Source organism: Lissotriton vulgaris, chromosome 6 (genome assembly GCF_964263255.1).
Source record: "Lissotriton vulgaris chromosome 6, aLisVul1.2, whole genome shotgun sequence".
Classification (NCBI taxonomy): domain Eukaryota; kingdom Metazoa; phylum Chordata; class Amphibia; order Caudata; family Salamandridae; genus Lissotriton; species Lissotriton vulgaris.
In genome coordinates this window covers 131,641,695-131,657,522 of record NC_141694.1, presented here as the reverse complement: position 1 = coordinate 131,657,522, position 15,828 = coordinate 131,641,695, and the positions used below count along the sequence as shown (strand labels likewise).

The window sequence follows — 15,828 nt, the reverse complement described above, 5'->3', positions numbered from 1 at the left end:
GCATTATGACCGCTATAGCCACATCTGAAACATGTGACATTGAGACGATTGTCTTTACTCTTGGCCCCTTTTACTTCAACAGATTGCTTCACACTAGGTTCATTCTAGGTTTTAACTCCACTAGATCTAACCACCTGAACTTCAGCAGTATTCTCTTTCTCTGTAGAATTGGATATATCAGTTTCTTTCTCTACCTTAAGCTCACTTACACATTTCAACATGTGTTCTACTTGCTTTGCAAAAATGATTACTTCTTCAAGAGGAGGATCGTCTTTCGTCCAAAGTTCCTCTCTTATCTTATTACTGTTACAACAAAGTAGAAATTGATCCCTAATTCTTTCATCTGACAACCCGCCAAATTTACACTGGATGCTAACTTCCTTAGAGATGTTATGCAATCTTCAACTGATTCTTCCATACCCTGACATCTTAAACCACAGTGATACCTTTCTAAAATGGTACTCACACGTGGTAAGTAATGTTGGTCTAATTTAGTTATGGCAATTTCATATTCATTTAAATCATGTGCTACTGCATCAGGAAGATCAGGTAGGCTCTCCAAAACATCCTGCCGCTCTGTCCCTAAACAGCAGTGCATATTTCCTTTCTGCACTAAGGTTAGTACCACAAACACGCGCATAGTTTCTAAAGACTTTTTTCCACTTTGACCACTCTATTGAGGGTTTACCAAGGGAAGAGAGGAAAAAAGGAACAGATGTAACATTCTGCATTTCTATATTAATTAGACAATATTGTTATTAGGTAAATTTAGTTATCCAGATTTAAATAACTTTATCCTCTCAACATATACTAAATATTGTCTTAACAAATGTTGCTGTTATAACAATAAATACATTGAATTATAAATCTGGATTCCTTCAATCCATAAAATACTCTATATATACATATATGAGCAAGAACAAATATTAAGACTAAAATTTGCTTCCACAGACTGTAAATAAAATTAATGAAAATCAATCTTTGTGAATGAAAATTTAAATCACATAGTTCACTTCATAATTCTCACTTTCTGCTTTAAATAAAAGTCAGTCAATCACTCTGTTTACAGAATAATATTTTGAAAGTGAGAAAGCTGTGGTCTTCTTACTGTCTTTCAACGTGCTCTAGTTGTGCCAAATTTTGAGACTAACGTAGCTGTGATTGCTCTAAAGTCTCTTACACACACACTAGTTGTGCTAGATAATACACGCTCTCTAGTTGTGCCAGATAGCTTCCTTTTTTAAACTTTATTGTAAACAAGCATGCAACATTCCTTTGGCTGCCAGAAGAGCATACGCAAGGCACATTACGTCAGAGGGGGAAAAGTCGTTCCTCCCAACGTAAAAGAAACTCAGGCTAGAGGGCAAAAAGTCGTTCCCCTGAGCCCTTGAAGAAAAAGAGAAAAGCATACCTGAATGCAGTATTACACAAACTGCCAACACCCCCCGTATAGCTGCTTGACACGGGGAGAAAACAGATGCCGTTAAACCTCCAATGCGAATCTTGGCTCCACAATGACTCGCCTTAACTTGTAGACTCCGCCGTTAATCCTCCGATGAGATACTTGACTCCACAACGGCTCAATTAACATAATCACCAACACTAATACTTGACTCCACAACAGCTCGCCTTAACTTAGACTCCGCTGTCAGGAGAATAACAGACGGCGTCAGAGACCAAGATAACGTCTTGTTGGGGTGCAACTCAGACACCAGAACAGGATCCCGTCCTCGTCCGCCAAGTTGTGGTGTAGTTAACAGACGACAATTAAAGCAGGTAAGATTTAGCCGAGTTTATTCACAACACCCCATCCAATGACAATCTCGCAGCAACTGTCAGTTCTCAGAATTCTCAGAGCGATCACCTCGAGGATTTTGAATGAGAAGTGGAAAATAGCATCAAGTGAACATTAAATGTAACTGTTAAATGCTAATGGCACATTTAGAAATGTGTCTCCTGTATCTGGACTATTGTGTTTGGAATTCCCAAACAAATGAATTTTATAAAAGGTTTACTAAATGTGTAGCTGGGCCACCAGCAAACGAAATAGCCCAAAGGTATAATACAATACATATTGCCACTTTTAAAGTGGCTAACCTTTGCCAGAGCTGGGTAAATGATTACTCATTAGATCTTGTAGAACAACAAAGAGTTATATCACAAAAACACATTAATGTTTTCTTTAGAGGTCCTTAGCAACAGAAAAAAAAGAAATGTATTTGTTAAATGTAACAGCTATGATGCAGAGAAATGCAGCAGAAGCTCTAAAGAAAAGTAGAGAAATAGGGCCAGATGTAGGTAGCCAAATACCGGTCGGCAATGGCCGAAAGTACCGAATTTCGGGCGTTGCAGACCGGTATTTGTTTTTTGAGATGTAGGAGCCCAAAAAAGGCCGATTCGGTAAATGCGAGTCGTTAATTTACCTAATCGGAATTGACCAAATCGGAATTTACTGAATCAGAATTTACTGATTCAGAAATTACCGAATTCTTATTTACCGAATCGGTAAATAAGAAATGGTAAAAAATGAGTACTGAGATGTAGGAAACCTCTAAAATACAGAATTTCAAGAAATTTGGTATTTAAGAGTCGGTAATTACCATGGATTGAAAGCAGGTGGTAACCAGGTGCAGGCTATAAAAAAGGGCCCAAAATGCAACCGTGTGACCAGAATGGCGGCATTCTACGTGATAACAAGGCGGCTACGGCTACAGGCAGCAGGAGAGAGGGTCTGGAGAAGCGAGGAGCAAGTCTACAGACAGTGTCCTCTGTGTCATTCCCTGCACTTGTGCCTGCCTCCTGGCTGTCGTCCATCTGTGGTGCACTGTCTTCTTTCTCCCTGGTAGGCCTGCAAGATGTCTCGCCTGTGGACATAAAAGCGTACATGAGCTCTGTGCTCTTGCCTCACTGCTTGTACAATTAAATTCTTCTCACTTAAACACTGTACATATTGCCTCAGCTTGATTATCACTGATATGTGTTTCATAACTTGTTGCTTGGTGTGCTGTATGACATGGTAGGTCTTTCAATGACTACATCTCCCATAAGTACTTGCTGCTGTATACTGCTACCTCTACTGGAGTCGGGTTAACACTGCCACATAGGGGAAAGGAAAGGTGATGGGGTGGGGGTGATTGCTGTGCATGCTTCTTACCTTTTCTGGTGGCAGCTTGGGCTGAGCTGTCTGCATCTCCCAGTCCGCAGACGCTCTCTGGTTCTATGGTGGACTCCACCAACTCCTCCAGCTCAGTCAGGGGAGGTGCACGGTTCCTCCCTCCTCCAGTTCGATTTGCCTCTTTGTGGAGCTCTGCAATTTTCTTCTTAGTCAAGCTCCTGAGGTCGTACCACCTCTTTTGCAGGTCATCTATGTCCCGTGGAGTCACTCCTACAGCATTCACCTTAGACTGTATTTTAAGCCAAATCTTTCTTTTGGCAGATTCAGCCACAGTCAGGGACTGCTTTCCAAACAATTTATGGTGTTCTTTCACCACCTCCTCCGCGAGTACCTGCAGCTTCATGGTGCTGAATTTTATTTTTCTCTTCCTCTCTGGAAGTTCCTTTTCAATGGTGGTTGCCATTTTTCAAATTCAAATGCACAAAAGTTTTCCTGTGGCTCAGCTCTGCTCTCACAGCCTCTCCAGAAGCTTCTAATTGCTTCCAGCTGCCTGGGTGTAGCCACTTCCTGGTTGGGAGGGGGTGTTTGCACCTGATTGGCTGACTCCTGAGTTTTACTTTCTTTTCCTAGCCGATTCGGTATTTACCGATTCGGTATTTACCAAATCGGTAATTCCCAATTATTCCTATGGGCCAAATGGCCTATAGGATTAATGAGAATTACCGAATTGGTAAATACCGAATCGGTAAATTCTGAATGGCTGATACAAAATTTACTGAATCGGTAAATATTACCGAATTTTTACCTACATCCCTTTTACCGATTCTAAAATACCGAATCGGTAAAATTCTGTATTTTAGAAATTGGTAAAATTAGATTACCTACATCTGGTCCATAGACACTAAAATATTTATTTAAAGTAATAGATAAGGATCTATAAATGGAAATTGAAAATATATTCAATTTCAGAAATTACTGTGATTGCTTTTAAAGTTATCAGAAGTCCATTAGAAAACTATAAATATGAACAGGAATGATTCAAATCTATAGTTATCCTGCAAGCTTCTTGAAATCGCACAGATTTCCATGGAACCTAATTGATGATGTTGAAATATTCAAGCCCTGTAATTTGAGAGATGCTATAGTTTACTTTTGATGCATGCATTTGAATTGCTGCCTTACATACTTTATGACATAGCAAGTATTACATAGTTAATTCATGGAGGTATTATGATACCTATTAATATTCTGCAATCGGAAAAGAGTGTTATGAAACAAGTTCTGGATGGTACACACCACTGGGAAATTAATTTTGAAATACACTTGGGAGATCCTATATTCAATTAACTGTTTGCCTAAGAACAACCATATTTTAAACAGCAAATGGCTGAACTAGTCCTTAAGAAACATCACTCATACGTAAACAGATATTTTTTTTTATAATGGAAGCAACACCACAAATGCCAGTAATATTTGTAAGCTGAAGGTATCATTTAAAACATAAACCGTTGGTATTTTAGAATCTAGGCATAAGGGTTTGAATATTATAAGGTTGACACACAGTAGGTGTTCACTCAAGAGAGGTTACAAATATTTATTGACTGTGAGTGAGTCAATTAATTGTTGTGCTTATATGCTACACCCACCAGCACAAAAAGTAGTGACTTCACTTTAATACTAAAAAGCTCTTCTATGCAAATCTTGATAAATTGACCAAAATAGTTTACTTATTATCAAACAAAATGTGTGCTAGAATTAATGAATGGTTATTATGCTATGCGAGTTACAAATAAAATAACCCAGTTATAACAAACAAAATAATCAAGGCAAGGGAGGCGAACTATGGCACAATATATCAGCTGCCAATGAAAAAAGAAGAGCCCACAGCCCCACCATAACAATTCACACTGTAAATTAATTACATGGATTTAGCAGTACCTGTGTAGAAAAAGAACCTGAATTAACTAGAGCCCGATTTACAAACTTTTTATTCACATAACTTATACTTCCTATGCCAAACGGTGGAAAGTCAAAGATCATAATTTACAGAAATGTCCTGAAAAGACAACATTTCTGGGATGTTTTCAAGCCAAATGTCTATTCACCCAGAAACTGTTAATTGTTTTATTTTAAAGTCCTTTCCCACTCTAAAAAGTTATCAGTGTGAAGAGCAGGTGTAAATCAATTTCTATGGTTGCAAAGGAATGATTAGAAGGACCGTATTTCATGGGGCTGTAGGATGAGGGTGTTCTACAAGTGAAAACACGTTTACTCCATAGAGAAAAAAAATACTACTTACAAAACCTTTGTTTTTACACATATTCGGCAATACATACCCCATGAGATTGCCTGTCATGCTGGCAATCCACTGGAGTACTCTAGTGAACCATGAGCATAGTTTGAAATCCAAGGTCTGCATATATTCTCAGTCGTGCTCTCATTGGATCCTGTATACATCTTTGCACATGTATGCAAATCCTAAATTTAAGTTTACTACATGTATTTTTATTCAGATTTCACGAATAGGTGACTCAGCAGGTTGGTCAAGGACCGCAATCCTCTTGCTGGAGCCAATCAAAGAGCGCCTCTGTTTGAGTTCATCATTTGATTTGTGAAAATGTGAGCTGTTTCCAGGCTGATGTCTTCTGGTACAGTTACAAGACAAGGATTATTTACCCATAAAAGCAATGCTAAATAACAAATTGGATTCGTTTTCAAGGCTATTGTAGTGATGAAAGTCCCCAATCGTCTGTGCAGACATTCCATACCCCCCATTTTCACATTTTGCCTGAGCCCTCTTTTTTGGCACACGTTGTGGGTGCCCTGATCCACTCTGATCCCTCAAAATATAGGACTGGCGCCACATAAAGGTGATCTCAGTAGGGACTCTGTAGAGCAAACTGCACCATGTTTAAAGTTTTTTTATCATCCATTGCCCCTGATCATGCAGTGGTCTAGCACCTAACTGGCCCGCGCTCTAGTGAGACAAGAAGACCCTGTGATCTGCTTGTGGGCTCATACAACTTTTACCTTTCTGTGTCAGACAGCAATCTGTTCTCCCCACCACTCATTCATGATTGGTCCCCCTCAGTGTGGAGCTGCTGACTCTGCACTGCACCAACAACCCCTAAACTGGAGGATAAACAGATATTTCTGTTTGCTTTGTTTCCACCTCAGAGTTCAGAGATCCATTTCACAATGGCCTTTTGGAGAACATAAAGTAGTACTCCTTTACATACTCATGCATACCTTTCTGCATTGGCCTCTAAGCAACTAAAATGGAAATTAAGGGAGTATTCATATACAATTAGAATAAATCGATAGGGCTGTGCCCTCTTTGCATTTGTATTTTTACTTAAAGGGAGATGGACCTTTCATGGGACAATTCACAAAGGGATTTAAGAGTATAGAAAAGAGTACTTTTATAGTATTACTTTCTGTACTCATGAATGCTTTTATGAATTGGAAAGAATGCTCTTTGTTGATCCAGTCTTTTTTCCACTGTGTTTCCTATGTTTCCTTTGTTTTAGCCAGTTTTCAATTTTCACATTCACGATAATCACAAATGCCAAAGGTTTGCAAACACCTCACTAGGTAACCGTGTTTAGGGTAGAAGACTGCTATTTTACAATGCAGGGTTCTGAGATGTGAACATTATACTACTGTTGTGCTTTATCCAGCAGCTTTTACAGTACCTTCAGTGTGTTAATTTTTCACACTTATTGATAGAAAACAGGGGCCCTGCTTTACCGCTATATTTTTGCTTTATCATCTATTATTGTGTTTTTGAGGTATGCTTTTTTCTGTGTGGTCTTAATTTTTTAACTATGCATATATTGTTATATTCTAAATTATAAATGTTTTGTGTTATTTTGTGTTATTTTACAAAATATCACAACCCTGCCTGGACATTTACATCTTTATTGCAACTGTGAAAACTAACTTGCAATGTACTTAACTCCACTTTACACAACTATCCTTTAAGCTAAGCATTGACTGCTTGTGCACAGCTACCCAGAGTGTACAGGAGGTTTGGCAGGTCAACTTTCTATTGCAGTCAATATTGCTTGGTTGTCCTTGTGACTGGAAGGATAAGGGGAGAAATCCTGACAGTAAGTGCTTTGTAGTTTTATTCATGAGGACATGATTACATTTACTGTAGGGGTAACATCAAGGGTTGCAACTGCCAACACATTTACACTTTTTCTAAATTACTACGATAAGTAAAACGCTTGTAAATATCTACCTTAAGTTCCAGGAGGTTACCCAATGTAAAGCTTTTATCCTTCGTAATTGAACGGCCAATAGTATACTGGATAATATCCCAATGGCGTTGCTGCAGGAAGGGGTTTCTTAAAGCCACAATAACAGGCAAACCTTGCTTAAAATCCACAACATTTTGCTTTAGACTTGACAAAATGTAATTTGCTGGAAGACCTGGAACAAACAAAAGGCATTACACGTATGTAAGCATTTATAGTTACAATTTTACAACAGATCAACATTGTTTTTCCAAACATCACAAAATGTTTATTGAAATCCAAGCCATTATGTACGGCTTGTTCTTATATGGCTTTTCAACTTTTCTTCAGTTGGTGAGGTCACACCAAAGGTACTTAAATGATACATGTATGTTCAACTAAATCATATAGTGAAGTTAGATGTACATCATGGTCTTCAACACTAGTACTTAAGGATTTCAATCATGCATGGTTCTCTGGATTATTCTGTAGAATAATTTGAAATTTGACAAACGACATTTAAAATAACTGTATGTAAGTATATATTGTATGCATTTCCTGAAACCCAGAAAGAATCTAAACTTCAGCAACCACAACTGGATATCCTTTACAATAATTAAGGGGTGACTTAGACTTTAATGTTCCACTAGCAAGCTGCTGTGGTACGGAAGTCATGCCCGCTGGCTCAGGGATGGCTGAACCTCTAGCTTCTCAGATCTACATGCCTGGTTGGGTCTTTTTTGCCAAAGGTACTCATGCAAACACAACAGCAGCACTTGCAGCATAAATGCATTTTCAGTAGGCCACCATAGCATGTATTTCAATCAGTATTTTGCTTGTTTTACAGAAACAAACCCAGTGGTGTGTGTATGGCTGTGAAAGGGGTTACCGAAACAGCGGGAGTGTTGAAGTATAAGACCTTTATGAATGTGGGTGTGCTCAAAGAATGTTCTGGATGGTGACATTTCAGTCAGACAAGGAAAGCATGGGTGTTGTGACTGTGGGTATTAGATTTGTGTATGCCAATCTACCATCCATAGTGCCTTGTGTCGCAAGCCATCCAGACTTTGTGAGTTCTTTATTTTTTTACTGTTTTCTGTTGACTTACGTTGCGTTTTGCGGGAGCCTGTGCTAAAGATTGCTTCAATATACTTTCACTGGTACAATTAAACCGAGTGTCATTTACTTTCCTTTTATTAAGTTTCTTCAAACCCTTGTTAAAATTCGCTAATTATTTTTGTCCTTCTGACCTTGGCGTGTCCATTGTACTCTTGCATCTTACTCACAATAGGTCTTGAGATACGCCAACATTTGTATGTAGTGAGACAAGGGTACTCTTTGTTTTGCATATTGAGTGGCCTTTGATCATATTGCAGGGTGATTTTAGTAATAACACATACTTCTGTTTGTGGTCATTCTATATCTTCAACTGGCTAGAGTTTTTCCTGCTGAGTAACACACATGATTATAAAGAAAATAGCAAAAGGTATAAATGCTTGCTATCTTACCTATTTTCCTTAAGAAAGGGATTAGGACCTTAACGTTTAATTAATCTATGAATCAATTATTGAAATTTTCAGTAAAGAAACTGTTCCTGCCAATTGCAAAGGTAATCTAATAATATCCTATGAATTGGTGTTGGGTGAAAAACGTATTCCTTACAAATGAAGAAGCGGGAAAACAGAAATACCATAATAATGGCTTACCTTTCTCCAGCATAAATATTGTATGGGTCAGCCTGCTAACGTCCCTCTGGATTAAATCGACATTCAGGTTATCGAAGAGGGTGAGCTTCCACTCTGTTGATAACTTCCCCCACTCTTCCTGTGATTCCCATAGCACTCTCCTCAAACCCAGGTCACATTCTATTTCTGCAAGCTCTGTGTTCACAACATGAGCACTCGTAGGACCTGATGCACTTTTTTGAGACAGTAGAATATCCAGCGAAGACTGTTTCATGGCGACAATGGAACTCCCAAAACGATCTTGGTAACTTGAGTAACTTCGGGCTTTGTTGGATATGATTTCTACTTCCTCCAAAAGATTCTGAAGTATTTCTTTAGCAACTCCAGGGAAAGTATCTGCATGAAGAAGAACTGGATTCCTGACCTGACAAAACACAAAAATAAAATAACAGTTTCATAAAGGAAAGTGTGAGATTATAATCAATAGAGGAACATATGGAGCCAGAGAGGAGATAGATGGGTCCATTATTATGTAGAGAGAAACTCCATACAGACCAGCCAAAGGCATAGTCCAGCAACTGTTATCATAGCTCATCTTAACAATAAACATGCGATGTGGAATATACCTCTAAAGTGCTAACCAGGTACATAAAAAGGAGTAACCATTAAGATAAAAAGGTAGAATAATAACATACCACATACCCCCCTACCGCAGGACAATAATAAGGAAAGAAAAATAACAAACAGAAGCAAAGCTAACAATACAATAGAAGTACAAACCAGCATTAGTTATTGACAGCAATTCTATTGACGTTCTGTATTCATCCATCTTCTAATTTAGCAGTTTCCTGAAAAGCTTTGACCATTTTGTAGAGTTCACTAAAATCTTAAAAACGATGTAAACCTTTTGGCAAATTAACTTTTACTAAGTTTCCACCTTAATACCCAAGGCTTTGACATTGTTCCGAAAATCATACTGTTTTTTTCCGTTTTATTTTGTAATTGGAGCTCCTTTAATATTCCCGCTCTCAGGACCTCTGCTATGTTTTATGTCCCCTTGCAATACATACCAATCCATGGGGGACAAACTTTAGTATTTTGTTTAAACTCCCTGAACACTTCAAAGAGACTCACCCCAGTGGTGGTATGGGGTAAATCTATATTCTTCCACCCTACTCTTCATTATTTCCACACAGTTAACCCCTTCAAGTTTGGCAATCTGTTGTAGTATCTTTCAAAGTTCTGTTGAGTCGCTCCACCATCCCATTAGTTTTGGGATGATACAAAGCACATAGAGGGGGAATTAGTCTCCTCCTAAATAATAAAATGTTACTAACTGATAGTTGATCTAACATTTTCCCAAATACTGTCATTCTCGCACCTCTAAGGTAATCATTCTTACTTCAGACAATGGACTCATATACATGCTTCAAGATGTCATCTTTCTGCATTTCAGTTAACCACTCATCCTTAGATACACAACCTCATGTAAGGACACCCAATCTCATCATCTTTCCACCAAGTGCCATCATCAACATCAAAACACAGAAATTTCAACAATAATCTGGATATTCAATAGACAGCTTTATTATCAATTCCTGTTATTTATATTAGCACACAATGATAGTCTTTTGGTGCTACCAACCACATACAAATCTGGGAAGAAATGAAGTCTAACCCTTTTTTTTGCAAAGCCTTCTTTAAGGAGTTTGTGATCAGTCTGACAAACAACCTCACACCCTACAATAACTGCTCACATTTTCTAATGCCTCTTTTGCGATGGCTGGAAAACAGACTTCAGCACCCCTCTTATGCTAGATGCAAAAGCTATTGCAACTGCATTCCCATGCTGCCTTTGCTTCAAATCAGCAGTTAAACATTTATCACTGGTATCAGGCAGTACCCAACAAGGCAAACCAGGAATAAAGCTTTTCAGACTTTGCACTAAAGCCAGACTTGACTTTGTAACCAAAAAGTCCTTCTCACACTTCTCAGTCTAAGAAAATTGGACACCTATCCTAAGTAAATCTGGCACAGAACTCAGCTATCCCAAGAAAAACTTGCACATTCTCCTTCTTGGTAGGATTAGGTAGCGATGGTCCTAATTTGATCATCCCTGGGGTTAACACAATTAGCAGTGATAAAATGCCCCAAATATGTGATCTCAGGTTGACAAAAAACTTGCATTTACTGACTATAAGAGTAATACCTTGCAAGCTGACTGTGCTTAAATGTGACTCAAAAATAGCTTTACTATGATGACGGTCCTGAATCTTTCGAAAACAGATATAACTTACTTGAACACGTCAGTGGGCAAGAACAGTTTCGAAATCTTTGATACACTATGCGCTGTGGAGCCCGATATTCTCCTGCTGACTGAAACATGGAATTTCAATATACAACAGGGCATTACGGGAGGAGGGGACGCTGCCCTATTAAACAGTCCCACGAGGCTGCCAAACTTGAAATTGACTTGATATTGGTGTCAGATCTCCTTCTGTTTAAATTAGAAGCTGACAGCTCATCAGTAACATTCTTGTTAGTCTACCGCCTGCCACATTACACAATTAAATTCCCTATGATTTTTATGATTCTATATGATTCTTAGTTATAGAATATGGCAATATACTGATAGTAGGGGATTTCAATTACTGGGCAGACAACCCGAATGCATGCTCTAAAAGGTAAACGTTTTTTGAGTTGATGAACTCCCTTGACTTAATTCAACATATAAAAGAACCCACACACTGCAAGGGGCATACACTTGGCCTTGTGTGGTCCTAAAAGGGCAAAATTGTTAAGCATAATATTGTACCCTGCTGTTAATCTGATCTCAAGGTGATTCATCATTCTTCCAACATACAATGGAGGAAAGAAAAACATTTTTTAGAAAGAAACAATGTAAATGGAGGATATGGGATAGGAATCACTTACCAGAGACACTGAAGTCTACAAAGCCAATATTAAGTGATATTCCTAATGTGACTGTCCAGGAATTCAATAGCTGGATTGATAAGGCTGGGTTATAACATGCCCGGCCAGAATTAAAATGAAGCAAAAAGAAATTACTACCTGGTTCACTAAAGAACTAATCGGAGCGAAGTTACTGCTCAGATGCAAATGTACAACTAAGACGCCTTAAACAACTTTGGAGGAGAAGTCATGATGATTCCAGTAAGTTAGCCTATAACCACATCGCTGCTACAGCAATTCCCCTGCTGTGCTGAAGGGTCTTCATTCCCATTATACATGACGAGCTCAGCTCGTCATCATCACAGCTCCACTGTGCCTCATGACGAGCTGAGCTCGTCATGCGCATTGATTTGGTTAAAGGAGCTACGCTGAATTACAAGAAACCTATCCACAGGCAAATATTATCCTTTTCACAAATACAATTTGCACAGCTCATAATTCTTACAAATAGCTATTTGACATTGTGCATAATTTCTTGAATACTGATAGAATCACATGCAATACAGTGGCAATGAATCATTTCAGGAATATAATAGGTTTCATTAGTAAGTGGATGTGAAAAAACCATCTAAAATCAAATACGGACACAACCGAAATTGTGGTGTTAAGCCAAAATCGTCATTTATGGCCTTCTGAAATAAGTGTGTCTCCTGCCCCCAAACCCGTGTCAAAAAGTCTGAATGTCCGTGTTGATAAACATCTCTCTTTCTAGCTACATATCAGAATAGTGGCCTCTAAAAGTGTCTTCATGCTAAGAACAATTAGAAAGATTGAACCGTTTTTGACTGTAGATGCTATTAAGAACTTGAAGGCCATTGTTACAGGAGCCAGATTAGACTATGGAAATAGTATATATCTTGGCCTCCCAGAAAATGATCTAAGGAGAATGTAGCTGATTCAGAATGCGGCGGCCAGACTGGTCTTCAGAATCCCTTGAAGAACATGAATTACTCCCTATCTGAAAAACCTTCAATGGAAGCCAATTTATCAGTGAATCACATATAAAGTCTGCTGCTTAATTTGTAAGTCTCTTAAGGAGATGGCTTCAGGGTTCTTGAAAGATAGTTTGTTAAGAAATCCCCCTGAAAGGACTCTTTGATCTATATCCACAAACCTTCTGGTGGTGCTTAAATGTAAGAAAACAAGGGCAGGAGGGCATCGTTTTTCAGTGCTTGAGCCTAAAGAGTTAAATGCTCTCCCAAAACCAATTCACTTGATCACTGAATTGGTTACCTTTAGGAAAGCACTAAAGACATGCGGCCACATGCATCAATGTTCCCGTTTGCGAATTCTTAATTGCGAAAATTAAGGAATCGCAATTAAGAATTTGCAAACGGCTATGCATTAAGAAAGCACAATTGTTATTGCGATTTCTTAATTTTCCTTAATTGTGATTCACAATTTGCGAATCGCAATTAAGGAATCCCTTTCCATTGATTCCTATGGGCCTAGAGGCCCATAGGAATGAATGTGAAGGCATTCTCATTTTGCGATTCGCAATTTAGGAATCGCAAAATGAGAATGCAATTTCAAGGGTGCACCCCTGAAATGTACCTTTAAGTACTTTTTCACACACACATGCCCCAAAGGCATGTGTGTGTGTGAAATGAAACTTTCAAAAATGCACTTTTGTGCATTTTTGAAAGTTTTTGCAAATTACCATGAAGGTTAACTTCATGGTAATTTACTACCTCCTATTTGCGATTTCGCAAACTAAAATAAATTATGCATTCCATTTAAGAAATTGCAAAATTGTGATTTCTTAAATGCAATCGCAATTTAAGAAATCGCAAATAAATTGCGATTTCTTAAATTACGAAAAAAACAAAAACCTTAATACATCCCAAAAAAGGGATTTGCATTTGCAAACGGCCAAATTTTGCGATTCGCACCGTTTGCGAATGCAAAAACCCTTGATGCATGTGCCCCATGGACCTTTAAGCAGGCACTTGATAAACAGCTATAGTGTATCATCTGCTTGCTTGAACTGTCAGTGCCAGGACAACCCTGGGTGAACGATGCACTTTAGAAATCCCTCTTAACATAACATTACAACATTAGAAACATAACTAACATTATTTATTGATTGAAGGACAACTTTTGCATCTTCAAAACTTACTTCAAATACCTTTTTCTGAACCAAATTACATCTATAGCATTTAGTCAAGTGCCCTTTCTTTCCACATAATTTACAAGTCCTTGAAGTTGACAAATAATTAGAGTCATCACACCTAAAACAGGAATTTTTATTCTTAGAAAGAGATAGCATTTGTTTCTTCTGTTTAGAATGAACAGAAGAGGTGACATCTCTGTTTTTCTATAACTCATAAATACATATAATCAAGTCTTCAACACGCTTAGCAATAACTAAAACTTCACTAAGTTTGGGATCATTTTGGATTCCCAGCTTGTCCCGCTTCCTGCCAGGATTACCTACTCAGCTCAGGTACTTAGGAATCTACGGACTGTTGATTGTCATGGAGACCTTAATCATATTGTAGAAGGGCCTTTTACATGCCTACATTGCAAATCCCAGTTCACTATTCTGAAGGGAGAAAGCCCTGAAAGATATGTGAAAACCCATATACCATCTTACAAAACATCTAAAATTGCTGGTCACAAAAACATTCTTTGCAATGTACGCTCTTTACCTAAGCATACCTCTGAAGTATGGGACCTTATCTCCACGAATGAGCCTGACTACTGTTTCATGACTGAAACGTGGCTTAAACCCCATTCCACTCCCTCCATTACATTGGCCATTCCTTCGGGATATAAAATGATCAGGTTAGATAGACCTAAGAAAATAGGTGGAGGAATTGCTATTGCTCATAAAAATCATATCAACTGCTCTGTTTTGGCAGAACTCTGCACTCCGGACATTGAATTGCTGATTTTTAACACAATTCATTCCACCAAACAAACCAGATTAGGTGCCCTGGTTTATCGTCCCCCTGGACCAAGCTCTAACTTCGTCAACATACTATTGGAAAATCTTGCGCCAAATGTTCAAAAAGACAAAGAATTCTTGCTAATAGGTGACTTCAACCTTCACAGTGAACTTACAAATTGTAAAGAAGCACAAGCATTCCTTAACGATCTCTCACTGCTAGGTCTCGAACCACACAATGTGGGCCCAACTCACGTGGCCGGACACACCCTAGACCTGATAATAACCAATTTCCCGAGTGTCACATGCCTTCCCCCTACACAGGTCAGCTGGACTGACCATTTTATCCTTGAGTTCTATACTCCCTATCCTGTAACCACTATCCTCAAAACCACCAATATCCCTGAAATACGGCGGCAATGGCATAAAGTTAATGAGACCTCCTTTGCAGAGAAATTTGTTCAGCCTTACCATGTGATTCCTGAAGATATCAACAAAGCTATTGATATGTTTAGCAAAGCCACTAAAACAGCCATAGATGAGATAGCCCCATTAAAACAATTTAGACCCCGACCAGCCAAAAAACAAGAGATCTGGTTCTCTGAAGAGCTCAGGAATCTAAAGAAAACAGCCAGGAAATTAGAAAAGATTTGGAGATCTACCCATCTTGTAACAGATAGGAAACATTATTGGGACGCTCTAGGTGTATACCATAAAGCTATTAGAACGGCGCGAAAAACCCATATTACCACCCTTATTACGGCTGCAGACAACTCTCCCAGAGTATTATACCAGGTCCTTCACTCTTTCACTAATCCTACAGCATGTGAGAGTGCAGACACTTCGTCACAACTACTTTGCGACAATATATCTCAATTTTTCTCTAACAAAATCGATCTCATCTATGCGAAAATAGTCAACTCT

General features: G+C 38.5%; 1 protein-coding gene across 1 annotated transcript in view; it reads right to left on the bottom strand.

The window, feature by feature from the left end:
• The window catches only part of DNAH14 (dynein axonemal heavy chain 14), a 1,270,113-nt gene that overhangs the window by 907,558 nt on the left and 346,727 nt on the right, over window positions 1–15,828 (bottom strand). Inside the window, exons 19-20 of the mRNA XM_086926153.1 lie at window positions 9,063–9,465; window positions 7,362–7,552 (exon numbers count right to left, since the gene is read on the bottom strand). Coding sequence (XP_086782279.1) covers window positions 7,362–7,552; window positions 9,063–9,465 — 594 coding nt within the window. The remainder of the gene's footprint in view (window positions 1–7,361; window positions 7,553–9,062; window positions 9,466–15,828) is intronic.